This window comes from Bemisia tabaci, chromosome 6 (assembly GCF_918797505.1).
Source record: "Bemisia tabaci chromosome 6, PGI_BMITA_v3".
NCBI lineage: Eukaryota > Metazoa > Arthropoda > Insecta > Hemiptera > Aleyrodidae > Bemisia > Bemisia tabaci.
In genome coordinates, this window is record NC_092798.1 from 19,134,416 (window position 1) to 19,159,327 (window position 24,912).

At 38.1% G+C, this 24,912-nt stretch overlaps 1 protein-coding gene across 1 annotated transcript; it reads left to right on the forward strand.

The window, feature by feature from the left end:
• Positions 1–17,846: 17,846 nt before the first annotated feature.
• On the forward strand, positions 17,847–24,702 carry LOC109040996 (ejaculatory bulb-specific protein 3). The gene is made up of 2 exons (XM_019057156.2): positions 17,847–18,193; positions 24,324–24,702. Exons 1-2 carry the CDS (start codon positions 18,001–18,003, stop codon positions 24,557–24,559), a joined length of 429 nt encoding a protein of 142 aa, XP_018912701.2. The 5' UTR covers positions 17,847–18,000; the 3' UTR covers positions 24,560–24,702.
• Positions 24,703–24,912: the final 210 nt, after the last annotated feature.

Consider the following 24,912-nt stretch of genomic DNA (forward strand, 5'->3'; position numbering starts at 1 on the left):
AAGTATAACATAAGATGTTAAGACGTCATTTCCTCTGTGGTCACTTTTGGCTGTTGTAAACATTTTTATTCCTTCAGTCGTAATAAATCAAAGTAGAGTAGTGCTAGGGGGTGCGCCCCCTGGCCGCTGCGACGCTGCGCGGCCTAACCGTATAGAGGGTACCTTGCACCCTCTGAAGACTGCTTCGCGGGTCTGAGTGAGATTTTTCCAAAATCTGAATAAAGCGGACTCATCCTCACAGCCGAAACTAAATAGGAGAAGGGAAAAGATACATTTAGCGCGACTATTCCTACTTTTAGTTGTCACAAAAATCCAAAGATTTCGGAAAGTCAATTAAAGAAAAGCATTTTAATATAATTTGAAAGCCTGCTGCAGTTATTATTTGATGCACACGTATGGTGGGATCAGGGTGAGTGTCATATGTTATGTGTTCAAAGTAGAAAATATCCAATGAGAAATGTTCATCACAAATCATCGCAACCACAAAATATTCAACGGACACTTAGTTCTGTCATAAAATGTCCCTCAGAAAGATGTCGAACTATTGATTTCGGAATAATCAGTTTTTAAATAGCGAATGTTCCGAAGGAGGGAGCAAAAATTGAAACTAAAGAAAATGTCTAAATGGGCGGTAAACATTTTTATTTCTTCAGTCGTAATAAATCAAAATAGAATAGTGCTAGGGGGTGTGCCCCCTGGCCGCTATGCGGCCTAACCCCAGAGGGTACTTCGCTCCCTCTAAGGACTGCTTCGCGGGTCCGCGTGAGATTTTTCCAAAATCTGAATGAAGCGGACTCTTCTAAGGACTAACACCTGTCAATAGCAGCATAAATCATAGAAATCGGTCCAATATAGGGCTGGATCGAACTATGACAGAAAATAAAAATTGAGGGGGTCAGAAAATTCATAGTAATGACTGTCGTAACATATCAAAACTAAAGATAGGCATCTCACCAACTAGTCATTGCAATAAAGCTAAAAAAATTGGGATAGAACGAAAAGGCACGACAGAAAAATTTTAGAAGTTCGGTTACGGCGCACCAGGACACATATCCTCTGTGAAGGGACTCTTTTTTACGGACACTTATTGACAGCGGACAATATGTAATTTGAAGATTTATTCAGGGTGGACACATTAAGCATCGGAGATTATTGCAGCAGATATTTATTATTGTATGCTTTGTAGAGCGTTTAAATTGAGATATTTCTAGTCGTTATCACTAGCTTAGTGAAGTCTATGAAAGCCTAAAATCTCCTCTAAACTTTGGATAGCTGTTAACGGGCTATCTTCTGAATATGCACGAGGGTCATTCAAAAATTAAGCTCCGCTATTTCATATATTTTGAATTAAAAATATGAATCAAATCGGTAAATATTTAAGTGTCAGACCTCCTAACATCGTCATGAGCTTACCTCCCCGGTACCTCACCTGATTGCATTGAAGTTCCCCAATTTACTACTCGAATTGAGGGGCTTGGAGGACAAAGCGTACAAAAGCAGTTCTTTAAATAATAAATATATTAATTATTGCTAGTTAAACTAGTCTTAATGCATATTTCGTGGAAAATTCGCTCCCAAATCCAATTTTTAAGCATCAAAAAGTCAGTTCGAACTTTCTTTTCACCATAAGGATCCATGTAATACCGGAACTTCAAACTCGTATTTCTCGAAATAGCAAAAACTGCACGTATGCGCCTTGTCCTCCAAGCTCCTCAATTTGGATAGTGCCGAGACTGAAAATTCTGATTTTACTATGATTCTCAGAAAAATGGCTATAAAGTAAGTTTTTTTTCGTTAAATATTATTTCTCATCTAGATACATGTAGTTCGAAATATTACTTGTTTATTTTGGTTTGTAGCTCGATTTTTAATCAATTAGCATGTTCTACGTATACAGCTTAACCAGCCAAATTGGGCAATGAAATGTAATGGCTAGAAATTGGTGCACTTATAATCACCCGATCAGCGAGAAATTGAGATTTGTTTACGAAGATTGGTATCCACAGAGCGTGTTCACCACTCAGCCCACCTTGAATCGAGTAATTCTCATGCAAGAATCAGCCATTACGTTGAATTTCTCGAGGAATATTAAACATATGCTAATTACTACATTCTCCTTTGATTTTTGGAAGGCTGGGTGTTTGTACTTTTACTGATAGAGAGGACAATTTTGCAGTGCATATCGACGGTGAAACTACCAAACCACGTATCTCGGTTTGCGACGTCGCAGACTTCCTATCATACTTTATTTTTTAAATGAAAAACTACTTAACGTCCAGTCTTGAAAATTTCTGTGATTTTTCCACTTCGTGCGGAGAAAATTATGTGAAAATTTCAAGGAATGATATTGATTTGGTCTACTTCAAAAAAATAAAATGCAAGCGTAGATTTTTAAACACTGCAAACGTGATACGTGGTTTGGTAGTTTCACCGTCGATATGCACCATGTCATTGCATTCAAAGGTGAACACACGCTGCCAATGCAGATCCTTCCAGAACATCTGATTCCCTCCTGATCAAAAATATCAAACGAACTTATCAAATTAACCCTGAAAATGGGCCTGTTGCATGCAAGAGATACAGCCGCGCGAATAGACTTCATAGAAGTTAAATGACACGAAAATTACGATGGTCACATTAAAAAAGTCTGAAATACACTCCTTACTGCGCAATTTGCGTTGTTAGGAACGCGCTTTTTCAAATTTCCCGCGTCTGGAGGCAGTTTTCTAATCACCGGAAACGAGCAAACGGCGGGCTCGGTGATTTCCGGAAGATGCCAAGTCGTTGTTGTTGTTGTTGTTATTTTTTCCTTCAGTTTGTTCACAAACCCAACGTGATCTCTTATAGTGGTCCATATGTATACGCTTTATGCGGTAACCAAATCGATCAACTTTTAAATATTCAACGCAATCCTTCTACATTTCATTTCACGATATCACGAGCTCCGATTTTTAGGTTATGTTGTCAGTTTTAGTTGACCGGAAATAGCCGTGAGTTGCCGTTAGAAAACTGCCCCCAGACGCGGGAAATTTGAAAAAGCGCGTTCCAAACAACGCAAATTGCGCAGTAAGGAGTGTATTTCAGACTTTTTCAATGTGACCATCGTAATTTTCGTGTCATTTAACCTCTACAAAGTCTATTCGCACGGCTGTATCTCTTGCATGCAACAGGGCCATAAGGGGATCAAAATAAATTTGTGTTTTCTTCACTTTTAGCTTTTCTAAGATTTTACACTTTTTATCCACTTGTTTTATCTCTTCTGCAAAAGTTCGAAAATAATGGGACTTGCTGTTTGACTGAATGACCCTTGTAAATACTTGTAATTTTTTATGACAACGTTTTTGAAAATGGGTAATCGCATCTAAATCTGAAACCTCAGACCACACAATCGTTAGGCAATCCAGTTTCGATGTAAAAAATGACAAAATCACCCCACCAATCACCATCAAAAGGCATTGCTCGAGAGTTTAATTTTAGTCGGAAATTTTAACGCAGTATATGCTTTCGAGTTTTGACGGCAGAGAGCACAACATTATTTTTTGCCAGCGCAGTATAAAATGTTTTTTTTGTTTTTTTGTTGGAAAAATTACGACATTGACGATCTTCATTTGAGCAAAATTAAAGTCACGCTAAACAAATTTCCGAAAGTGCCTCAGTTTCAGAGATTGAGTGACACACGACAACACAACAACTCCACAAGCTTTCTCACGCGTTGCAAGATGAATTTCAAAAGTCAATCACACCATCATCTTCTGTACATATACATAATTTAATTTTTGCCGTCTCAAATCAAATCTGTGAAAGTGGCAATGTTACCCAGCGTTTCCTCAATCTCGCCTCACCAGAATGGGCACTCAAATGAGAAACCAGTAAGGCGAGAAGGAGAAAAAAAAGGACAGTTTCTCTGCCGTGATAGCGAAGAGAGCAGCAACTGCATGCTGGGATGAACCTCGTAATACGTAAAAGCATCAGTGGCGTGGCGTGAATTGCGATATATCGATTGTTATGCCATTTAAACCTATGGTAATGAATCGATTATTAAGGTGTTCGCTGCGAACACCCTGTTTATCGATCCTTTTCCATAACATTAAATGGCATAACAATCGATACATCGCAATTCACGCCACGCCACTGAAAAGAATTTGCTAATCATGGCTCATACAGAAATGCACTTAATGCTCGCTTCCCTATCGCTATCGCTAGTTCTGGTAGGGTGGTCGTTTCCTTTCCTCCTCTACATCGACTACCTCGTATATATATTCCGAAACTAGAGCAGGCAAAACTTGAATTGTCCGAAGTTAGTATGCAAAATTTCATGGGGTCTTGAACCACGCCTGGAAGGGCAGAGACGTTTTCTAGTCCACGACTTCCGCAAGCCCGAAAGCGCCAAATGAAAACACACCGAAGCGAGAATAAGGTAAGAAGTGAGTGGGTAGAATGCGCAAATATCAAAAAAAGAGCGGAACAACAAGGAATCAAAATGCTCCTTCAATCCGACAGAATACCGTCTGCTCAGCAAGTATCTGTGCTCTGTAGTCTGTATTGGGTTGTCATTATTTACCTACTGGAAAAAAAAACCACATTGGATCTAGAGTCCAGACTCTTGAAAACATTGGCAAGAAAAGGTACTCTTGATTCAATCGGATTTTTGCTTGAATCAAAACAAAATCCGCTTAAATTAAGAGGCCTGGTTCTTGATTTAAGCTAGATTCTAATTGAATCAAGAGTACTTTTTCTTGTCGATGTTTTTAAGAGTCTGGACTCTAGATTCGATGTGTTTTTTTTTTCCAGTGTTGATTTAACCCACTAAAGTAGCTTCTTTGAGAAGTATATATTATGCGGGCTTCAACGATATGATATTTTTTATTTTGGCATATTAAATGTGGCAATGTTTGGGGATCAAATCAAATATACAAATGGTATCTGATGATAGTTATAGGAGCTCGAGTCATTTTTGACCTGAAAATACGGAAATATTTCTTTCAGCTAGTTTCAAAACTATCAAACCTTTAACTGACCTCCGAGACTCGATGCCCCTCAAAATTTCGCTCAAAATGAATTTTTGGCTGTTCAATGGCTAAAAGCGAGGGCAGCCTTTAAAATTAGCTGCAGAATTCAATTTTTTTCTTATTTCATCCAAACCTTGTCGTGATGTTCAGAAAGTTCCATAGGGTTTATATTGTGATTAAGAGTGGTTCAAGGAAATTCTTAAAATTGAACAAATGTATATAGCAGTGGCGTGGCGTGCTTTGCGATGTATCGATTGATCTACCATTTAAACCTATGGAAAAGGATCGATTATTTGGGTATTCGCAGCGAACACCCTAATAATCGATTCTTTACCACAACCTAAATGGGAAAATATCGATGATCGATAATTCACGCCTCGCCACTGGTATCCATATGGTAATATATATATTATTCTACCTCTCCTTCTCTATTGCTAATGATTAATATATATATATATATTATTCTACCTCTCCTTCTCTATTGCTAATGATTAATATATATATTATTCTACCTCTCCTTCTCTATTGCTAATGATTAATATGTATCTTTCCTTTATTTATAGATTTAATATATTTAAGTGCATCATAAAAGATAAAGTTTTGACAAATCTTGAGTAAAAATTAGCATCGTGACTTTGAAAATAAACCCTTGCGAGGAATTACAATAATTTGACCCTAGGAAAGCAAAAATATATGGAGGAAAAACGGATATGATTTTGAAAAACTTTCAGGGGGGCACAGACTTATTTCTACATTTTCAAAACCAAGAAATTTCTCTTTTCTATTTTTAATTTTTTGTAGGGGCAAATTATTGTAATTCCTTGCAAAAGTCTATTCCCAAGGTTACGGTGTTAACGTTTAATCCGAGATCCGTGATTCGTGGACAGAAGTGGATCCAGCAATTTGGAAACATCGAGTTTCCTTCATTTAACCTGCTGTGATAAATAATCGATTCTTGTCGGAGCCCCTGTAAGAATCGAGACATTTCTATAGGTTTAGATAGAGAAAAACAATGTTGCCAAGTTGCTGGATCTGCGAATGTTCGTGGGATTTATGCGTATCCTTGGTTAATTCAGATCTTCCTACACTTCTCTTAATTACCATGTAAACTACTATGAGCTTCCTAAGGGAAGGCGCTATTTAAAAAGCGACAGTGAATAGGGCCTTAGGAGCTCTTCTTTATCCCATATATTGATGGTGAAACTACCAAACCACGTATCTCGGTTCAGGACGTTGCAGATTTTCTGTTATGATTATTTATTTTTTGAATTGCGAACTACTCATCGTCCATTCTTAAAACTCCCGTGGTTTTTCCTCTCTCTGCGAGGCAAATCCTGAGAAAACCTCAAGGAGTGATGTTGATTTTGTTTCCTTTGAAAGAATAAAACAGGAGTGGGGATTTTTAAACACGTCAAACGAGGTACGTGGTTTCGGAGTTTCACCATCGACTCACACTGAAAAAAAAAATCTAGGTGTATTTACTAAGAAAAGGGTAAAATTACCAAAAATTCAGGGTTCTATTTGATCCCAGTTTTTTCTTGGTAAAATTACCATTTAAGGAATTGGTAATTTTACCGAGAAATCTCAGTAAATTATTGACTTTCTCGGTAATTTTACTGGACCCCGGTAAAAACGCCAATATTTTTTTATCGACTGTGGTAGAATTACCGAGATAAAATGGCAAAGTTACCGGGCATTGATTACCAATAAAAGTGGTATTCTTACCTGAGAAAAACTGTAAAAATACCGGTTTTTAAGTAAGCTTACCAGCCTGTCCTGGTAAAATTACCAATAATCGGTAAAAAAAAGTGAGATGGTAAAGGTACCAACGGACCTTGGTAAAAACGCCGAGAATTTTTTTTCAGTGCACACATTTCCATTAATTCATAACTCCATTGCAGTATCTAACAATATCTTACTATGTTTTGTTTTCTTAGAAGATAATTTACCAAATTTTTATGAAAAAAAAACCCCTGTGATTTCTGTGGCTGGTCTTATCTTGAATTATTTTTTTTTTCTTTAAGAAGATGAAAAAACATGCGATTATGTGAAACATCTCAATCGGGAATATATATTTTTTGTCTTCAGCCATGTAAGAGTAACGTGCTCTGTGCGAGATAGGACTAGCTTTTTTAAAATGGTTGATTAGGATCAGCATTTTCAAGATATGACCAGCTACGGAAATCACGAGTATTTGCGTCAATCGCGATGCCCGCAAATGCAAGGTTAGGCCACACGTCTTACGCTCGCGCGTTTCTCCCGACATTCAGGCGTCCACTTTAATCTGATATTAAAGAACAAGTCTAAAGAGAAAACCTGCAGGCTGGTTGGTGGATATTGTATTGAGACTATAAGTCTAAAAGAATAACTTATAATTCAAATTGAAGTGATTCATCCATCCGTAAATCAAGCGATAATTGCTACAATTTATTATACCCAAATGATAGTTTATATACGAGATAATGGGTGTGGAAAATGACATCGTGCACGATATTAGGTCCAAGCAATTGGTCTGGTATGGACATGTGCGAAGGATGGCAGACGATCGGTCGCCCAAGCAGGTTTTCGATTGGGTTCCTCCCGGAAGGCGACGGCGTGGAAGTCCTGTGAAAGGATGGCGACAAGGGGTGGAGGAGGAGATCAGAAGGTGCCAATTGGGTTTCAGGCCATTCCGTCAACGATTCTTTGTCCGCGGACCTATTTTGTCCTGTAGCTTACGTCCACGCGTATAATCAGCAACAGTGACTTGGTCCAAGCTTTGACGGGAATTTTGACACGGAGCCACCTTAATATTCACAAAACACACATTATACTTTCATTTCATAAATTTTTTCCCCCATCAATTTAAATGAGAATAATCCATGCAGAGTGTGCAAACATTTCAAAATTATGAGTTGAAAAACGCTGGCCCCGTGAGTTAAAATATTAGAGCCAAACACAGAGCGGAGCAGCGCGCGGCGCGGCGTGCTGCCAGCGCGACACGCGCACTGGCGCCTACAAACCTAACAGGAATACTTCACGCATTGCGCAATGCGTGAAGTATTCCTGTTAGGTTTGTAGGCGCCAGTGCGCGTGTCGCGCTAGTCACCCTCGCCCGCTGCGCTGCGGCGCTTCAAGCAACTAGATCGCAACCACAACAGAGGTGTTGCCTGTTGCACAGTATCATACGGAATTGACGGCTCTCCAACGCATCAAAAATGACAGGTATCCTTTAAGAGCACGGAGTTTTCCTCGCAAAATAAATCAAGATACTACGGCACAAAAAGAAAGCGGTAGTCCAAAAACTCACTAAGTCCTAGCACCCGCATTTAATAAGTTTAGCATAATTTTTGAATTTCATTAGAGATACACAATATAGGTGGAAACATTCTTGAGTATGCTGTAAGAAGTTTTATTTTGAATCAAGAATAAAATAGCTGAATAAAAGCGGGTTTTTGCTTGAAGTAAGTGACTTTTCTTTTTATAAAAGCATTATTCCTTCAAACAAGCATTACTTTCTTTATTGAGTCATAAGGGAATCTTCTCGGCGGTAAATTGGAGCATATTTCTGATTGATCAAGTCACTTTTTCCTCTGATGAAATTCAAAAATCATGCCAAACGTTATTGAATACAGATACTTGGACTTACTAAGTTCTTCCACTACCGCTCACTTTTTGTCTTCGTCACTCTATTTAATTATTTGCGAGGGAAATTCTTGCTTTCAAAAGATGCCATCAATCATGATACGTTGGGGTGCCTTCAATCTCGTATAAAACTATGCAACACGTCAGTGGGAAAATAACCCCGAAAAAACGCGCGGACTTACTAAACTACTAGAAAGAACAGGTGCGTGGACAAAAAATCGTTGACGAAATGTCCTATAACCGCCAATTGCCTGATGATTTCTGGGAGGATAGGGGGCAATGACGATTGGGCGTCGCAGAGCGCGCGGCTGCGCTATAAAAAGCGGCTTTATGTATGTATGTAATAGTTTTAACCCTTAGATGCCTTAGATAAATCAAGTGGTAATTGATACGCTTTACAGTCTGATAATATTTTTAACCCTTAGATACGCAATATATCAATAGTCATGTGCTTGGAGTGTAACTACCCAGATTTCGTAACCCTCGTTAAACAAGAAAATATTCCCCCAAAAACATCCAAAACTCAGAGCCCGCAGATCACCGCAAGCCGAAAGAGCAACCAACCCTAACAGTATCCTATTCCAAACCACCGACGATCACCAGTTGATTCAAAGTTCAAGCAACATTGGAATCCCCTAACTAGTGCAAACTGACGAGGATCGACTACGAAGTTACGAACAACCGAAGAGACTTAACACCGAAAACAAGCGTGATAATTTTCATCCAGGATAAATTCACCACATCAAAAAATTCCTGAGAGAACAGAAGCGGCGCCATGAGGAGATCAGCCTTACAAAGACATCACGACCATGCGACGATGCGATCTTACTGCAAATACGACCCCGAAAGTCTGACCTATTAAAGTCTGATCTATTAAAGTCCTCACCAAGTATTTGATTAAATGTTTTTTTGTCTCTTCCCTCTTTTCTTTCCTCTCTTTTTCTCCCCCATTCATTTTCTTTTTCTCTTCTCTAAAAAAGGAAGTTTTTTTCTTTTCTTTTGTGTTTCTAAGTGCTGACACGACTTTCGGCGTCGGAAAAATATATTTTCCCTGCTTTGTACGGATGTTTTTACGGTTCCTCTGTACGGATGTTTTTGGTCGATTTTTTGTTGTCTGCGATCCTTGTCAAGTTATTTCCATAATTTAGCACCGCTAGCAATTTTAAACCTTTGCTCGCAGAACTCAAAAATTTCTTTTTAGAAATCATTTCAACAGTGCACCCAATAAATTTTAAGTTAATGAATTGTATTAAATATTTAACAGCCATATAACCTGCATTTACTTGCGCAACGAGTTATATGTAGATTTCATTTTAGTGTGCCATGCACCCGAAAAATAGGCGATTTGCACATTTACGATAGTGTGGCAAAGTCAAGTTTGTCATATATAAGCTGGAATGCACATCTTGGCCACCAAATCACCTGACTCGTAATTTCATCTCCTTTGCCATCGGCTGCTCGCAGATTTCGGTCCCCGCCTCTGCTGTCATTGTGTAATTGTGTTCTATGTGATCTACGGATTTGTTATAGGTACCATCTTTATTTGTCATTATTATTCATTGATGATCCCCAATAAACCGAGTAGCCCCCTTCAAAGATCTGTGTTTAGGCTTTCGCCCTAGGACAAAGTCAGATGATATCAACTAAATTTCAGTATCAATAATAGAATATTCAAATCCGTGCGGATTTATTAATCTAAATGTTTTTCTAATTAACTGTCTTGTTATGGAAGTTAGGAAAATCAGCCCAATTGCTACATGTAATCCATAAGATAAGATCGTGTTGTGTTCTGAGGTAGGTGACCATTTTGATTAGAGTGTCAGGGCTCTACTAACCCCCTCCCCCCTTTTTTTCATTCACTTTAACTGTTGGACGCTCCCAACGGTAGGTTGTGCTGGTTCTAGGGTGTGGACCCGGCACACGTATAAGTCGTCGTCCAAAACGCTGTCCAATACGCTCTGCAATTCTGAGGCAACAGGGAATCAGCTCCAACCCTCCCTATCTGGTGGCGCCCCTAAGTACACAAATCAACTCTGTGTCTCATAATTCACACATCTCAGCAATATAACGGGGGCTGAGATAGTATAGTGTACACTTAGCCGAGGGTAAGTGTTGGAGGTGCGTTCTTGCCCACAGGGCTAGCATTCATGAGATGTAATTAACTAAATCTAAGTAAGGGCTGTAAATAACTAGGAAATAGTTCCACAAATATAAATATTGCAGAGATACATTTCACCATTGTGTTTAGTGTATTGCATGGACCCCATATCTGTATGGATGAGACTTCAACAACGATGTATTGTACTAAACTCCCGTGTTACGGAAAAGAGCCAGGTGGGTTTCTGCATTGGCAATGGTTAGCTTATATGCTAATGCGTCTCAATGCTCTTTCCAGAATTCACTTACCGCTCTTTTCCACATAATATCAAGGCAAAAAGGTTTCCTTCTTTTTGGGTGTAGGGCCGCTGCTGTCGGCCTGAACCCAACTTATACGGATTACAATGAACGTATTATACCACAAAAAAGAAAGTGGAAAAAATATAGTAGAGTTTTCACTTGGTAGAGCTGCTAACTCATCTATTCCAAAAGTCATCTCACCTTAATTTAGATTATTTGCTGTCACTTCAGATTTTAGGTGATATCACCTACAATGTTATAGTTGAGGTCAGGTCACCTAGTATGGCAAGCAACTAGTCATGCCGTTTCTATACTCGATTTTTTCAGAAGGTCGATTTTTTAATTTTAAAATATTGAAAGTATTGAATTAATTCTGACACGTTGATTTTTACAAGAATCAATTGGACTTCATTTTGCAATGAGAAACTACTATTAAAAAGACTCATCTGCATAGGGAAACTAACGATACATACTGTGTTCCTAAAGTGAGCTAAAAAAGGTAGTTTCTAATTGCAAAATTTAAGTCAATTCTTTCATACCTGGACCGGATCGAAAGGATCAGTTCCAATTTTGCCTCATTTTTCAGCTGTTCCTCATTTAGTTGACAGGTAGCTCGTTTTAAAGGAAATTGAAAGAATTGCAAATGTAATAAATGAACGCAAAATATTTTATTCGATCAGTCAAATAAAATAATTTAGTTTTCGCGTCTAGATATTTTCCGATTCATAATTTAGTTTTACAATAGACATTTTTTGAGAATAAACAGCTGGCGCTGAAGGCGGCTTGAGACAAAGATCATTTCAAAAACTTTTTAAAATATTTACTCCCAAATTTTGATTTGCAATAATATGGCGGCGCGCTTGAGAACATTAGAAAGCTTATGAACATTAAATACAAAGAATAATATTTAATTTTGAATTGAGTTGCGGCTTCATGCTACCTTGAAAACTGAGCCCTTACCTCAAGTCCCTTCCTCTCTTACTCGATCCGTCACAACTACATTTCGATTTTTTTTTTAGAGAGAAAAATAAACTTTTAGTTTAAAACGTCTCCATTTGAATGCTTGATTAAGCTTTTTATTAATCCTCAGGGCATTCTTAAGAAGGAATGACTGGAATTCAAACGTTTAAAGCCAGGAAATTAAAAAATTGAAGTAAAAAAATGAGATACACCAAATCACAACTCGAAAACACAAAACGGAAGGAACCAAAAAGCAACGTATCAATTTAATGAAGAAAAACCGGTGGAATGAAATTAAAAGTGGTCTGTCTGAAGATCGGCATGAAATCTGATCTTGGAAGGGGAAGTCACCTGGTGACTCGGCTGTCCTCGTGACAAGATTTCTCGACCGTGAAAATTATGAGGTCTAACTCACTCCAACTTGTCCGGGTTGTCTAGATCTTCTTTTCCAGGTTCGTGGCCAAAACTCGGCCGTCAAAAACCGTTGATGGAATCTCAGTTCGTCTCTATCGAAGGAAAATCGCTAGAAACTCTTCTCATCCTCTTAATGACGAATAAAGCTTCTAGAAGCACTCAAAACACAACAGAATTTATAGAAGCTACGTGGGAGGGGGGACGCCACAAGTCAAATGTGATATGAAAATTAAAATTTTCCGGTACTCATGAAAATATAGCGCAAGTGAGTACCGGAAAATTTTAATTTTTATCACATGACAGAATTTGATTAGAAGTCAAGAGGGGATATTTTTTCGTGAATATCGATTACGGATGTCAACGTTAAATCGATCGTGAAGGTCGAGAATAATGTATCTCACTTTGTGACGTTGCATATTCTTCCCCAACGTGTATTTAAAAAAAAAAAAAAAAAATCTCTCTGAATTTATACCGATTTTTCCTCAAATGCAGAAGAATCAGAGAAATGATTTAAAAAAATTTAGTTTTGAGTATTTAAATAAAACATCACCGGAGATTTTGAAAGGTCGCGATTGAATTACGTGTTTTCCAATTTTAACACCTACGTATTAAAAGTTGCATCAAAGTGACGTTACCAATAATTCATCTAAATATTATTTCGCAAAATTATGACAACAAGTACAGAGATTTTGATGCATGGAACTGTCTCATTGTTAGTATTTCGAAAAATTTAAAAAATTTTAAAAAATATTTATGATGCCGCAATCAGACGCTGAATTTAGCACCTGAATGTGGAAATCAACAGTCATCGCCCAACGGCTGAAATTTAGCAAATTCGAGTTATTTTCATCCAGATGTGTATCAAATCTACTCGAATAGTTCAGACAAATTCAAAATTGGTCCGATGGTTGCTGAGAATCGTTGCTGAATTTTGCGCGTCACGCGCAAAATTCAGGCATCGGGCCGATGACTTCCACATTCAGCTCCCACATTCAGCGTGTGATTGCGGTGTGAGGCAGTCTTCTCTTAGCTTTAATTTTGGCAACATATTTACAACTTGAATGATTCAATCTTGAGAACACTATTTAAAAATACAATAGTAGAACATAGGAGAGGAGTCTCAGTTTTATAAATTTCTGAAAATTTGAATAATTCACCTGCAATATTTAAATAATGAAGTCTTACTGAAGTTTTTCTATAAAAATGTGAATGCAATTATTCAAAGTTGAAAAGAGATGCCGCGCCGCTGTAAATCGTCGTCCCTCTGACAAAAGGACGTACCTCGATTTCCACGAGAGCCCTATTTTACATATCAATCAATTCTTTCTGGGGCTCATAAAGAAATCGAGGTACGCCCTAACGTCGGAGGAGCGATGAAATGAGATACATATGTTTTTTCTAGTTTAACACCCATAATGGAGATGTTGCATGTGTGAGGAATTTGCGATTTGACTTTTGATTCTTATATAAAGTTCGCGAGAAACACGATGGTGCCACTGGTTTTCTCTGAAATCAACTCCCAAGCTCAAAAAAAGCTCTCAAGTTAAGGCCAAAATGGAGGGGATATCCCACGCTATCCTGAGAGCCCACCTCTACATCAAGACAAACTCTCCATGCAAAGATAGGGAGCAAATACATTGACAAGGCTGCCACTTTACTTGGGGACTCCGAAACTGAAAACACGGCATCCCTGCTAATGTATTTGCTCCCTATCTTTAGAGTACCTATATTGAGAGAGTATGGCCACTGGGGTTACCACCTCTGATTGGCTCAGCCATCTTAGGCTAAATGGAGCCCTTAGGACCCAAAAATGGCGGACGCCATAAATTAATGTAATGCAAAATGACTCAAAATGTAGTTTTCTTTGCTTTTCGTAACAAGAAATTTACTCAAATGCACTATTCCGACAACTTTACATATTTTTAAGGCTAATCGTGTGCAATTTTTGAGAAAAATTATCTCAGATGTAGTAAGGTTGGCAGCAAGTGCGGCTGGTGATAACCGTCAAAAGTTGGCAATGACCCCCCTCCCATCCACAAAAACCAAAACAAAGCACCGCCATTTTTGGGTCCTAAGCCTCTCCATGGGGCCCAGTGGCCATACTCTCTCAATATAGGTACTCTACCTATCTTTGCATAGAGAGTTTGTCTTGATGTAGAGGGGGACTCTCAGGATAGCGTGGGATATCCCCTCCATTTTGGCCTCAACTTGAGAGCTTTTTTTGAGCTTGGGAGATAATTTCAGAGAAAACCAGTGGCACCGTCGTGTTTTTCGCGAACTTTTACGGAAGAATCAACAGTCAAATCGAAAATTCCTCACACATGCAACATCTCGATTAGTCGAGAAAAGAGAGGAACCAAGCTTGCACTTTGGCCTGGAACGGCGCAGAGAGCAATGATGACGAGGACTTGAGATGAGAAGGAGAAGCCCTCGGCGCGGCAGTTGGCATGTAACACATATTGGCGCCTACAAGACTGCATGAACACTTCACGCATTGCGTCAAACACAGTGCGATCAGCAGCGGTCGGCGTGAAACGCATAGCGCCTACAAGACTGTAGGAATGCTTCACGCATTGCGCCAAACACACCAATAAAGTAAATCAATATAATTTTTGTGTACTTCAATAGATAAGAGATTTAAAATTATCTATAGTTGAAATATGAGTCCAATAGCTTTAAGTACGGTCAGTCAGATTGTTCCTTTATACTTTTTTCGTTCATTTCTTATAAATGGAAAGCCTTGTCCACACAGAGATAGGTTTACGGAATTTAACTTCCGCGCAAAGTTCCTTGAACTTTTGCTAATAATGTTGACAGGGATTCGCAAAAAATGTGTCCAACAAGAGTAAACGCGTCTTATGCACCCCTTCCCGCTGCACGTTCACTTGATGGTTTTTTTTTTTATATTTTAAAACGAATAAAAAGGGGCGGCAAAATACAGGCGGCCTATGGGCGGCAAGTAGGTGAATCTGGTCCTGCAAATACACCCTTAAGAAAAAATTTTAGGCAATTTGCAGGCTTTATAGATCAATTTACGCACGAAATCTTCTGGAAAATCAGGAAACAGGAATGTTCACAAATTATCCTGAAAATTCGTGATTTGTCGAAGGACATTTTGCAACGCCTTAATAGCTCTTACGGCGTTCATTTTTAGCATGGCAGAGTATTGACATGGCATAGTCTTCAGGCCCACGGTCTTTCCCTTGTTTTCGCATCCTCTGCTTAGTAATAGCTGTCACTGCATTCGAAATTTGCATACATTTGCGACCAATTTTAATATTTTCGTTAGAGTCGTGCCCTTTTTATATCTAAGGCCTGATTATAGTATTTGATAGGCAAAGCTAAGACAGTGAAGACGTAGGGCGAACGAAGCGATTCTATTGGTGGAGATGGGTGATTGAAATGGACAAAAGAGGTAAGTAATAGACTATCTAACAGCAACCGACAAGAGACCGTACGATTAGCCAATCATATTTCCCCTTAATCTTAACGAACCACCCGTTCAACCAATAGGATCGCTCCATATCCCTACGTATTCTTTGCGTATAGCTTTGTCTATCAATTTCAATAATCAGCGAGCTGGATGAATGAATGAATGAATTTGAATGAATGAATTTTCCGAGTGCGAGTATTTTTCCTCGTTAAAATTGAAGCGATACGTGCAGAAAAGGCACTTCTTGGTTGTGGCGTTTTATAATTTCCACTGCTGATTTATATTTTGGAGCTGAAAATACTCGATGAATTACTGAAATATTTCGTTCAAAGTATTGTAAAATCATCTTGAATATTTAGTTTCAACGAGTTACATAGGTTTGTTTTGATCATAATCGATGAAACGTTGGCGGAAATTCTGAGACATCGCAATCTAGAACGGAATTTTTGCACTCGGCGCTACTAACATGACCGAAATTGAAATTCAATTACATTTGTGACCCAACTGTAACAGTTAGAATACACTACTGACCCAATTTTGACCGTTTGGTTATGCCGAGGATCAAATTTTGAGATTTAGTCGCACCATGTATTAAACAATTACAACCATGGCGACAGACGACACCGGCGTCCGATCACAACCATGAACATATCGATGGTGAAACTGCAAAAATACGTATCTCGGTTTGCGGCATTGCAAATTTTCTGCTGTATTTTACTTTCCACATCAAAAACTACTAATGTAATTTCTTGAAAACTCCGATGATTTGTCCCCTCTGTGTGAAGAATATTCTGTGAAAATTTCAAGGCACGATTCACGTTAGGTCTTTTTTTAAAGAATAAAATAGGACCGGAGACTTTGAAACACCGCAAGAAGATACGAATTTCTGCAGTTTCCAATAGACTGATTTAGTGGCTACGTCATTTGATATAATATCGAACCCTTGTTTCCAATATAAACAAACTCAGTGCCTTGTTTCTGATTTGCACCCTTTGCGCCATGGTAGTAAAATGCGTCCAAGTGTTTCTTACAATTGAAATTTTTCGTGTTTAAAGAGTCTTTAATTGATTTATTACCGGTCAATGACTAAATTCTAATAAATTAACACAATTGACTCATGAAAAATGCGTACATGAGGTTACGTTAGCTTGTTTGTTTTGGTTTGAACCGAGCACTGAAAGAAAACTCTAGGCGTTCTTACTACGGTCCGTTGGTACCTTTACCATCTCACTTTTTTTTACCAATTATTGGTAATTTTACAAAGACAGACTGGTAAGCTTACCTAAAAACCGGTATTTTTACTGTTTTTTCCAGGTAAGAATACCACTTGTATTGGTAATCAATTCCCGGTAACTTTGCCATTTTATCTCGGTATTTCTACCACTGTCAATATTAAATATTGGCGTTTTTACCAAGGTCCAGTAAAATTACCGAGAAAGTTCAATAATTTTACCGAGATTTCTCGGTAAAATTACCAATTCCATAGATGGTAATTTTACCAAGAAAAAACTGGGATCAAATAGAACCCTGCATTCTTGGTAATTTTACCTTTTTCTTAGTAAATACACCGAGATTTTTCTTTCAGTGAGAGTTCGATAGTATATCGAATGACGTAGCCACTAAATCAGTTTATATCAGTATCCAATATCTCTTGTTGTTTCCGAAGACGGAAAACGTATAGATTCGTTTTCTTCCCGATGGAATTTCCTCCTCGAGTTGTTGACAGTCGTTGATCCAGCGCAGGCGCCCGCAATTACGGCAGGCATCCACTCATTTCCGTTGCATTGCTCTATGATTGGTGTGCTCAGGCCTCGACTCACTGAACAGTTCCCGTTTTAGTTGTCACGCTCCGCGAATTGCTCAATGACCTCTGGAAGATGCTGGATCCTCAGGGGTCAACACTCAGGCGAGGGCCGCCACTGCCGCGACGTTTTCCTCAGTGAAACCCCCCCCCCCCCCCCCCCCCCCCCCCCCCCCCCAATCATCAATTATTTCGGCGATGCTTCGCTGGGTTTGAGAGTCTCCCGATCAATGATACTCGAAGGCGAACTTTTAACTATATAAACAAATTGACAGCCTCAATTGACATCAATCCGAATTCCTCCGTCGTAGAGCATCTTCTCTAGTTTTGTTTCCGTGTTCGCGTCGATCAGTTCGGTGAAGATGATGAAGTACTGTGCACTCAGCGCGGTTTTGGCGTGTGTTTTTGTGGTGGCACTGGGCCGTGCTCAGGAGAACCAGAAGCAGGTCCAGGTCCCGGTCAACGAGATGCTGAACAACACCAGGATGAGGGAGGCGTACTTCAAGTGCATGTCTGACAAGGGACCCTGCACCCCGGACGCAGCTGAGCTTAAGAGTAAGTGCAACTTTGATTTTGTCCCTTGGGCATTTACCTTTGAATTCTCATCGGATTTAATGATTTGAACGCCGTTTTGCATCTGACGGATTTGGTGGTATAGTTAAAACGAATGCACAGCGAGTTTATTGAATGAACATATTGAGTAAGTTTTTTTTTTTTTTTTTTTTTTTTGTAATGTAACCCCCTTCCTCCTCCCTCCTCTCTCGGAAAAAATGCAACTGCCATAAAATTTAATGTACATCTGGATTTTCATTTTTTATATAAACAACTTTTTAACTGGTCGCGCTGGGAAAAAGTCAATGAAGTTTGCTATACAGAAAAGTCATCTTACAAGTTCATACGCTGGATCTTTCGTACTAAAACTAAAATTTAAGTTTTTCGAGAGAAACTGAGCATTGAAGTCACCGAAAGACACAGATTTATACACTTTACACTATTTGTCTAAAGACTTGGGGGTGTGTCGAGTTGTCAATACATTCGCTGAATGAAAATCGCAAAGAAATAGAATTAAACGTGAATAAATCTATGGGAAAAACGATATGAGGACATTAATTCCACAGAAGTGTATGATTTCAACATAAAAATTAATATTCCCCACAGCAATATCAGAAACATCTGTATCCTTTACAATGAGATGCCGGCTACCCCTGAAAATGCCTTTTTTTCTCCTTCTTTTATAGAAGAAGAGAATCAATCGATATTTCAACTTCTGCAGAGCAAAATCTTAAATCGTTACTAACTTCCAGGTAGAGTCCGGTATCGAATTTAAAACTATGAAATGAGTAATATATAAATTAATTTACGATTTCCATGAATGAAGGTCGATTTTCATCTATTCAGCCCGATTTTCATCAAATAATTTGGGGATACTAATTCATTTGCGGATACTAATCCATTTGCCAATCTAAAGCTCTATCCAATAATTTGATTTCAATCTAAAGTGATATTCAAGCTTTACTGGATATTTTCATTTTTAATGTATGAGAGAGGAGAGTTCTTGGTTTCTTCTCAACAACACTGTTAGCTTTAGCTTCAGATTACGATTGTCCGTATCTCTTTTGACTCTAGCATGGGCATAAACATCTTAGAACACTCCGATTCGTATGTGCAACACATATCACATCACTCATCTTTGAAGGCGTTTTTAACTTTTTTAATCAAATGACAAAATCTTAATTTGCGAACTACTAGTCACTTAAATTACAACTACAATGTAAGCCAAATAGCTGTCAGCAATTGAGCTGTATGTTGACGAACCACATCTCTCGGTTTGCGACGTTGCAGACTTCCATTTAACTTTATTTTTAGATGAAAAACCGTTCAATAGCAATTCTTTAAAACTCCCAGGACCCTTCTTCTGCGTGCAGAGCAAATTCCGTGACAACTTCGAGGAATGGTGTTGATTTTTTTTCCTCCAAAAAATTAAAAATGTCAATGGAAATATTAAAACACCACAAACGTAGTAGTCCTGGAGTTTCACAACCGTCGATAAGCAACAAGGACAAAGCATTCTGTATTACGCTTGTCTTTTGAGCTCGCCCACTCGGGAGAGCTCTTTGCGATCGATTTCTTTTAGCATTGGTAGTGTCCGTGGCGACAAATGGATGGTTCTCGTTGCCGTCGGAGGAACGGCCAAAATCCCATTGATTTCAAGGTCTAAAAGTTGAATTTTCGCGGGTTACAGTTTTCCTCCGTCGAACATTTCCGTTCCCTCATTCAACTGAGGATTAATTGTTCCTCGTTTGCTACACTAGAGAGCAGCACTTTCCAGTGGCCGAGTATATCATAGCATGTTGCTATGGTTTTATAGCAAATTACCTAATTGTATGTTATCATCCTCTTATCTTTTCAATGCAGTTTTTGTGTGCAGTTGTACTTGCAATTGTTATTATTTCTTAAAATAAAAAACATGGTGACCTCGACGTGATTTAATAATTTGTTCAATTAATTTTAAGTTACTAAGACTAAGATTGAGATTTGCGCATAATTAATGGATAATCCTTAAGATTGCCGTTATTGGTACCATAGAAGGTTAATTAACCTCAAAATAATTGCATGCTTGAGAGCTCGGTTGAGACTCGCATTGGGATCCTTTCAGAGTTTGTTTAAACCTCATATTAAGAATGCTTTAGGATTCGTTTGAGCCCCTCGCATTAAGAATGCTTGGGAGTTCGTTTGAGCCTCGCATTAAGAATGCTTGAGAGTTCGTTTGAGCCTCGCATTGAGTTTCTTTAGAGTTCGTTTTAACCTTAAAATACAGATGCATGAAGTGCTCTTTCGAGCTCCGTGCTATTTATAGTGCGCGAGGTGCTCCATTGAGCCACCGCATACATACAAAGGCGTGATGTGCTCCATTGAGCCACTCGCATACAAAGACTTGAAGTGGTCTTTCGAGCTCCACGCTAAAATTCAAGTGAGTTCCTTTTCCGCTCTTAGTGTATACCATAAGTATTGTGTAAGAATTATGGCAGAAACGTTCCTCCGAACCGTGCTCAATTATAGTTTCTTTGAACTCTGTGCCGATAAAAATTCAGAATTTCAGACTGCCAGCTTAACAAAGTATAACCTTAATTCAAGTTGGCGACTTGATTTAAAAAAAAAAAAAATTAAAATTAAATCATATGGTTTCATTACATTGTTGACAAGTTAAGAAAAAGCTTATCAACGATGAAAGCCAGAAACAAAAATGCGATGGCAAAAATAGCCATTGCAACATTTGCCGCAAAATCACATTCATAAAAGATAATTCCATTTCTCTCTCTTTATTTCTCTTTATTTATTGAAATGTGAAAAATTTGACTTATGAAATTACGTCATAACATTTTGCATCGGCATGTAACCTCTGATAATTGGGTAAAGATTCATTTAATACGTATACAATTTTAGAAAAAAGCATTAATAGTTGTTAATAGTTTCCCAAAGGCGAGCTCTCCAACACAGTAGTGTTGGAACCAGCAGCTTGTTTGCATTTGCAGTTACTAGATCACTAAATTTTTTATGGTCATTAAGCTTTGTACATAGATAAAACTCCGTTGCTTAAAATCTATTCTTTTTACTTTAAACGCGTATCACCCTGTAACATGATTATTGGACTTCCCTGTGCATCATGTGATACTCATGATCTTGTGGCGATAGTCGTGGTTATGAACCTATTTCTCACGGACTGCATCAAAACTCAAGTACGTTGAAAGGTTTGCAATAAATTTAAACATCAACCCGAAATAATAAAGTAAATAAATTCAATAAATAAAATAATGCTCATTACAAAATTAACTATGAAAATCGAGTCGCATCACGAACATTTTGCAAGGACAATTTTTCCTCCATTTATTTATTAACGGAAAATTCTATCTATTATGCATCTTTTTTGAGTAAAAACGTTTGTTTAAAGACTTCAGCACACCCTTATTTCATTTTAGCCGTAGTTCTGGAAAAACGAAAAACAATTCCCTTTTTATGCGTTGCAAATAATTAGAATTGTTCCTAAAACAGTTGACACAGCATTTACATGGATAAGTCGTAATGGAGACAACATTTCTTTTTGAATGAGTTCTCAAGCGTATGAATTTTTATTGAAAGCACGAACATTTCAAAAGTTACAGTTTTAAGATGCGTTCGATCGATATAATCTTACTCTGCATTAAGGTAATTTTAAAATCCTCTCAACCAATTGACAATTTTGCCTTATCTCACGACATTTAAGGGCATAAATACCATTTAATTATTCAGGTAAGGGAGATAGGGGCGTTTATACCGTGCATGGCGATATGGCAAGAGAAACTTCGTTCTTGATCTTGAAACATCAACTCCATCCCGCCACAGATTTTCAACAGCGCGCAAAGCGTGCCAAACTAGGGCACGCACATTAAAAACGCCTTCAATTTTTCATTCCGCAACGCGGTCATCCATTGAGTATGTATAGTTGTATCTAAGCGTTGACCTAGCAAGATACAGTTTTGTATATTCGTTCGTTCCGGGAAATAATCTGACCTTTCTCTTTGCTCCTTAATGATTCTTAAGTCCTCTGTCAGGAGGGAATTAACGTGACTTGGCCAGTGTTTCATACAGTTAGACTTACTAACTTGAACTGAAGGTAGGAAGCTAGGAAGGATGATATAGTAAAGGATTGAGGGTGTAAAATTGCATTAAAATCCGAGAATTTTAAGCCTGAATTTTGAAAACTTGAACCTTGCATAAATCGATGGTGAAATTACAAAAAAGCGTATCTTGGTTGCGGAGTTTTGAAATCTCCGCTCATATTTTTTTTTTAAAAGGAGACCGAATCCAGATAATTGTTTGACATTTTCACAGAATATTCTTTATGCGCTGGTATAAAAATCACTGACATTTTTCTAAAAAAAAAGTGCTCAGTCATTATCCATGTAGAAAATAAAGTGTGACCGGGAGTCTGCAACGCCACAAATTGAGATGCGCATTTCTGAATTTTCACTATTGAAATACTCCTCGAAATTTTTTCAAAGTGAAATTGCTACATCGTCGTAGCCGTAATTTGGTCTAATACTCTCGGACGTTTTTTTTTCTTACGCCAAGATATTTTTTACCTACAATTCTAAGCAGTATTGCCAATACATTTAGAGTCCCTTAACGCTGAATTTTTATTCCCGTAGGATGGTTGCAAGTGTTGATTGCTTAAATTCCTCAAAATCTCAGTAACATTCACATTTTAGTAGACTCAAACAGGCAAAGTTTACTGTCACAAAATGATGTGTTAATAAGTGCTTGCATGCACCACCTTGCAACTTCTGCAGTTAGCAGTATTTACTGGATCAATCAATGTACCTTCAACAGTCCTGACTCAGCGTTTATCGTAAAAATGTCAGTCATCGAAATTACTCTTCCAATTACGATTGATGAAATACTACCATTCCCCAACATAAGGGCAATGTAAAGTGATGTGACTCATTCTGGGGAAATCTGATACACGACTACAGCTTCGATACGGACTTTTTGAGATTATTAGATTTTTCTATTTTAATCCCTTTTGAACTCAATAGTTCGAGTCATTAACCGCTGATTCAAATTTAAATAATCTGAACACTTGGTATCAGAGCAAGAAATATTATCAAGTTGGAGTATATACTTGCACTGTCGGTGGTGGTTCGTGGTTATCATATCATTTAAGTGAGGTAAGATTTTGTGTACGCAAGCGGCACACACTGGAAAAAAAAACACATTGGATCTAGAGTCCAGACTCTTAAAACATCGACAAGAAAAAATACTCTTGATTTAATCAGATTTAAGCTTAAATCAAGAACCAAGCCTCTTAATTTGAGCGGATTTCCTTTTAATTTCAGCTTAAATCTGATTGAATCAAGAGTATTTTTTCTTGTCAATGTTTTCAACAGTCTGGACTCTAGATCCAATGTGTTTTTTTTTACCAGTGCACACTGGATCGAGTCAATAGGAGAGGTCGGACAAAATTTGGAAACTTTAAGCGCTTATAACTCCGTGTATACGAAACTTTGAAGTTCTAAAAGTGGTTTCACTGGTTTTCTCGTGAAATTCTCTTTTAAAGGCCCACCTTCAAGTTTCAAATGTGACGAATTTAACAGAAAAATTTCCAGTTTTAGTCAAAAATTTCATGTCCCACCTCTCTAATTGACTCGACCCACTGTGCGGCATCCAGGTTACACAGAGGAATTGCTGCGATTGGATAAACGAGTCAAAATGCACTCTCCTCATCGGGGAACAAGAGAAAAAAAGAATAATCAGGATAAAAATATGCATTTTTTTATATTAGAACATCTTCGCAGAAAAATGATATGTGCATGTGCATTGACTCAATGTAAAACCTAGACAAAGATGTACGATAAATTTTGACACCAGGGTAAAGGCTTTCAACGATTATTCCAAAGAATTTCGCAATTATGCTTTTTTTAAAATTTGAAGACTACGTGCTTGGTGGGAAATACCGATATCGATCTTGATATAAGAAACATCAGAGACTTACACAGAATCGGGGGCACTACACCGTAAAAAATATAAGATCTAGTTCATGAATGCGTAATTATACTTAGTATAATTGCAAATGTACTCGGTTGGTACATGAGAAATGATTTTATCAACGTACAATTCATTGTTATTATTTTATTTATAATTTTTTCAGAGGTGCTCCCAGAGGCCATGACTAAGAAATGTGCAGCTTGCACCGACACTCAGAAGAAAATTTTGAGCAAAATCCTGGATTACATGATGGAGAAAGACAAGGCAACCTACAAGGAAATTCAAGAGAAGTATGACCCTAAGAACGAGTACACCAAAATGCGAGAGGAAGAAATCAAGAAGGAGAAGGCGGAGGAAAAGAAGAAGCCCGCCGAAAAAGACGCTCCCAAGAAATCTTAGAAATCCGAAAATCGCTAAATCCCCGCTTGCCTGTGTTAATTATTGTTCCTGATTCATGTTACCTGTTAAAATGCTGAATTTATGTAGTCATTGTAAATAAATGCGCCTGATTTTATTTATGGTATACTTCTTGAAAATGATAATTGACTTGGATTTTTAATACACTCTGAAATGAGCGTGATATATGAGCTTAACTTCATGCAGCTTCACTAACTGAACTGATTTGCAACCTCTAAAAACTTTAAAAACATTATCTCTGTTCAAAAAGGTGGACTAAGAATAATATTTCATTTATGCCTGCTGCCGTTCGTGTAGGAAGCTAGAATGCTCGTTTCTTCTGGAATGTAGAGGTT